Source organism: Aegilops tauschii, chromosome 2 (assembly GCF_002575655.3).
Source record: "Aegilops tauschii subsp. strangulata cultivar AL8/78 chromosome 2, Aet v6.0, whole genome shotgun sequence".
NCBI lineage: Eukaryota > Viridiplantae > Streptophyta > Magnoliopsida > Poales > Poaceae > Aegilops > Aegilops tauschii.
This window is the reverse complement of record NC_053036.3, coordinates 464,522,528-464,526,868: the sequence shown is the minus strand read 5'-3', so window position 1 is coordinate 464,526,868 and position 4,341 is coordinate 464,522,528. Positions and strand designations below refer to the sequence as shown.

At 46.8% G+C, this 4,341-nt stretch overlaps 1 protein-coding gene across 1 annotated transcript; it reads left to right on the top strand.

Moving 5' to 3' along the window:
* The first annotated feature begins 3,028 nt into the window (after nucleotides 1-3,028).
* Nucleotides 3,029-3,808, top strand: LOC109770777 (uncharacterized). Its single transcript, XM_020329490.1, has 3 exons — nucleotides 3,029-3,164; nucleotides 3,303-3,482; nucleotides 3,606-3,808. The coding sequence occupies exons 1-3, from the start codon at nucleotides 3,029-3,031 to the stop codon at nucleotides 3,806-3,808; spliced, it is 519 nt and encodes a 172-aa protein (XP_020185079.1).
* The last annotated feature ends 533 nt before the right edge of the window (nucleotides 3,809-4,341 follow it).

The window sequence follows — 4,341 nt, the reverse complement described above, 5'->3', positions numbered from 1 at the left end:
ATATATGTGACATGATATGGCCATCATCATCTTGTGCCTTTGATCTCCATCTCCAAAGCCTCGTCATGATCTCCATCGTCACCGGCATGACACCATGATCTCCATCATCTTGATCTATATCAATGTGTCATCACATGGTCGTCTCGCCAACTATTGCTCTTGCAACTATTGCTATCGGATAGCGATAAAGTAAAGCAATTATTTGGCGCTTGCATCTTATGCAATAAACAGACAACCATAAGGCTTCTGCCAGTGGACGATAACTTCAACAAAACATGATCATCTCATACAACAACTTATATCTCATCACGTCTTGACCATATCACATCACAACAAGCCCTGCAAAAACAAGTTAGGCGTCCTCTACTTTGTTGTTGCAAGTTTTACGTGGCTGCTACGGGCTGAGCAAGAACCGTTTCTTACCTACGCATCAAAACCACAATGATAGTTCGTCAAGTTAGTGCTGTTTTAACCTTCTCAAGGACCGGGCGTAGTCACACTCGGTTCAACTAAAGTTGGAGAAACTGACACCCGCCAGCCACCTGTGTGCAAAGCACGTCGGTAGAACCAGTCTCGCGTAAGCGTACGCGTAATGTCGGTCCAGGCCGCTTCATCCAACAATACCGCCGAACCAAAGTATGACATGCTGGCAAGCAGTATGACTTGTATCGCCCACAACTCACTTGTGTTCTAATCGTGCATATAATATCTACGCATAAAACCTGGCTCGGATGCCACTGTTGGGAAACGTAGTAATTTCAAAAAAAATCCTACGAACACGCAAGATCATGGTGATGCATAGCAACGAGAGGGGAGAGTGTGTCCACGTACCCTTGTAGACCGAAAGCGGAAGCGTTAGAACAACGCGGTTGATGTAGTCGTACGTCTTCACGATCCGACCGGTCCAAGTACCGAACGCATGGCACCCCCGAGTTCAGCACACGTTCAGCTCGATGACGTCCCGCGAACTCCGATCCAGCAGAGCTTCACGGGAGAGTTCCGTCAGCATGACGGCGTGATGATGGTGATGATGTTGCTACCGACGCAGGGCTTCTCCTAAGCACTGCTACGATATGATCGAGGTGGTATATGGTGGAGGGGGGCACCGCACACGGCTAAGAGATCAAGAGATCAATTGTTGTGTCTATGGGGTGCCCCCTCCCCCGTATATAAAGGAGTGGAGGAGGGGGAGGGCCGGCCCTCTCTATGGCACGCCCTAGGGGAGTCCTACTCCCACCGGGAGTAGGATTCCCCCTTTCCTAGTAGAACTAGGAGCCCTTCCAAGTAGTAGGAGTAGGAGAGAAGGAAAGGGAAAAGAGAAGAGAAGGAAGGAGGGGGCGCCGCCCCTCCCCCTAGTCCAATTCGGACTAAGCCTTGGGGGGGCGCAACCTCCTCTCTCTCTTTCCCCTAAAGCCCAATAAGGCCCATATACTCCCCCACGAATTCCCGTAACTCTTCGGTACTCCGAAAAATACCCGAATCACTCGGAACCTTTCCGATGTCCGAATATAGTCGTCCAATATATCGATCTTTACGTCTCGACCATTTCGAGACTCCTCGTCATGTCCCCGATCTCATCCAAGACTCCAAACTACCTTCGGTACATCAAAACACAACTCATAATACAAATCGTCACCGAACGTTAAGCGTGCGGATTCGAGAACTATGTAGACATGACCGAGACACGTCTCCGGTCAATAACCAATAGCGGAACCTGGATGCTCATATTGGCTCCTACATATTCTACGAAGATATTTATCGGTCAAACCGCATAACAACATACGTTGTTCCCTTTGTCATCGGTATGTTACTTGCCCGAGATTCGATCGTCGGTATCTCAATACCTAGTTCAATCTCGTTACCGGCAAGTCTCTTTACTCGTTCTGTAATACATCATCCCGCAACTAACTCATTAGTTACAATGCTTGCAAGGCTTATAGTGATGTGTATTACCGAGTGGGCCCAGAGATACCTCTCCGACAATCAGAGTGACAAATCCTAATCTCGAAATACGCCAACTCAACAAGTACCTTCGGAGACACCTGTAGAGCACCTTTATAATCACCCAGTTACGTTGTGACGTTTGGTAGCACACAACGTGTTCCTCCGGTAAACGGGAGTTGCATAATCTCATAGTCATAGGAACATGTATAAGCCATGAAGAAAGCAATAGCAACATACTAAACGATCAAGTGCTAAGCTAACGGAATGGGTCAAGTCAATCACATCATTCTCCTAATGATGTGATCCCGTTAATCAAATGACAACTCATGTCTATGGCTAGGAAACATAACCATCTTTGATCAATGAGCTAGTCAAGTAGAGGCATACTAGTGACACTCTGTTTGTCTATGTATTCACACATGTATCATGTTTCTGGTTAATACAATTATAACATGAATAATAAACATTTATCATGAAATAAGGAAATAAATAATAACTTTATTATTGCCTCTAGAGCATATTTCCTTCACCAACCACCCCTGCTGCATCGAGGTGATCATCGCGGCCTCTTTGCCACCACGACCGCAAGGTGTTTGACACTTTGCCCGCAAAGGTATGGACAGTGGAGATGAGTTTTTCTTCCACCACTTTATTTGTTCATTGGATGATTCGTCGTCGGATGATGAAGATCTTGTGGTGGCTGCACTGGTCGTTCACGACCACATTCTACGGCAGCTTCCTCGGTACAGGGGGTCGCTCCCTGGCCGTGCTCCCAACCTGAACCGCAACAGGGAGAGAGGCCACGCCCTGCTCTATGCCGATTACTTTGCGAACACCCCGCTCTTCAAGCCGAATAAATTCCATTGCCGTTTTTGAATGGCAAGGCATGTGTTCAATTGTATCCGAGAGGGAGTGGTTGCTCATGACCCATACTTCGAGTGCAAGATGGATGCCCTTGGCAAGCTTGGATTCTCCTCTTACCAAAAATGCACCGCAGCCATCCGCATTCTTGCATATGGAATTCCAGGCGATCTGGTGGATGAGTATGTGCATATGAGTGGAGTAGACAACATGTCTGATGTCAATGTACAAGTTCTGCCAAGCTGTGATCGAGGTGTTTGGTCCGGAGTACTTGAGGCAGCCAACTGCCGCTGATACAGAGAGATTGTTGGCGACCAACGCAGCTAGAGGCTTTCCAGGCATGCTTGGCAGCATAGATTGTATGCACTGGGAGTGGAAGAACTGTTCATTTGCTTGGCAGGGCCAGTACAAGGGGCATGTCAAAGCGTGCACTGTCATATTAAAAGCGGTGGCTTCGCATGATCTTTGGATATGACATTCTTTCTTCGGCATGGCAGGTTCTCACAATGATATCAACGTGCTGCAACGTTCTCCAGTTTTCGCAAGGCTTGCAGAAGGCCACTCCCCACCTGTCAACTTTGAGATCAAGGGCCACCAGTACAACAAGGGATACTATCTAGCTGATGGTATATATCCTCAGTGGACAACTTTTGTGAAGACAATCTCGAACCCCCAAGGTGAGAAGAGAAAGAGATTTTCCCAAATGCAAGAGAGTGCTAGAAAGGATGTGGAACGTGCTTTTGGTGTGCTTCAATCCCGACGGGGTATCGTTTGAAACCCTGCACTGACATGGGATGAAGGGAAGCTTTGGGAGGTGATGACTGCTTGTGTGATCATGCACAACATGATCGTCGAGGACGAGCGTGATGATAGTATCTTCGACCAAGGACTTGATTATCAAGGTGAAAATGTTGAGCCCCTACACCAAGAACCGGCCATGTTTGAACAGTTTGTCCAATTCCATCGTGACCTGCGTGATTGGCACACTCATTTGGATCTTTAAAATGACTTGGTTGAGCACGTGTGGGATCACATGGGCAACCAATAGATGTATTGGTTCATTTTATGTTCAGTCAAGACAATTCGATTTGGTTGTAAAACTATTTTATTAGAGACAATTTCGATTGGGTTGTAAAACTACTTTTATTTTTAGACAATTAATATTTGGCCGTGCAAACTTGTTTTCATGTCAAAATATGGCATTTTGGCCCTGGCAGACAGGATGGGGCAAACGGATGCGGCCGCGCGCTGGGCGCACGGCCACCGCATCCCAGGACAGGCCCGGACACGACCCATTGCCCTACCCAAACGGACCAATTCCGGGCAAAGCGAACGTTTGATACGTCCATTTTGCATCATGCTTTTATATCGATATTTATTGCATTATGGGCTATTATCACACATTATGTCATAATAATTAAGCATATTCTATCTTATTTTACAAGGTTTACATAAGGAGGGAGAATGCCGGCAGCTGGAATTCTGGGCTGGAAAAGGAGCAAATATTAGAGACTTATTTTGCACAACTCCAAAAGT

Bases quoted from the DNA above. Each gene is read 5' to 3' on its own strand.
- LOC109770777 (XM_020329490.1), top strand. From the start codon at position 3,029: ATGTACAAGTTCTGCCAAGCTGTGATCGAGGTGTTTGGTCCGGAGTAC. The intron at 3,165-3,302 runs GTATGCACTGGG...TCGGCATGGCAG, and splicing joins CATGCTTGGCAGCATAGATT to GTTCTCACAATGATATCAAC. The intron at 3,483-3,605 runs GTGAGAAGAGAA...CATGGGATGAAG, and splicing joins GACAATCTCGAACCCCCAAG to GGAAGCTTTGGGAGGTGATG.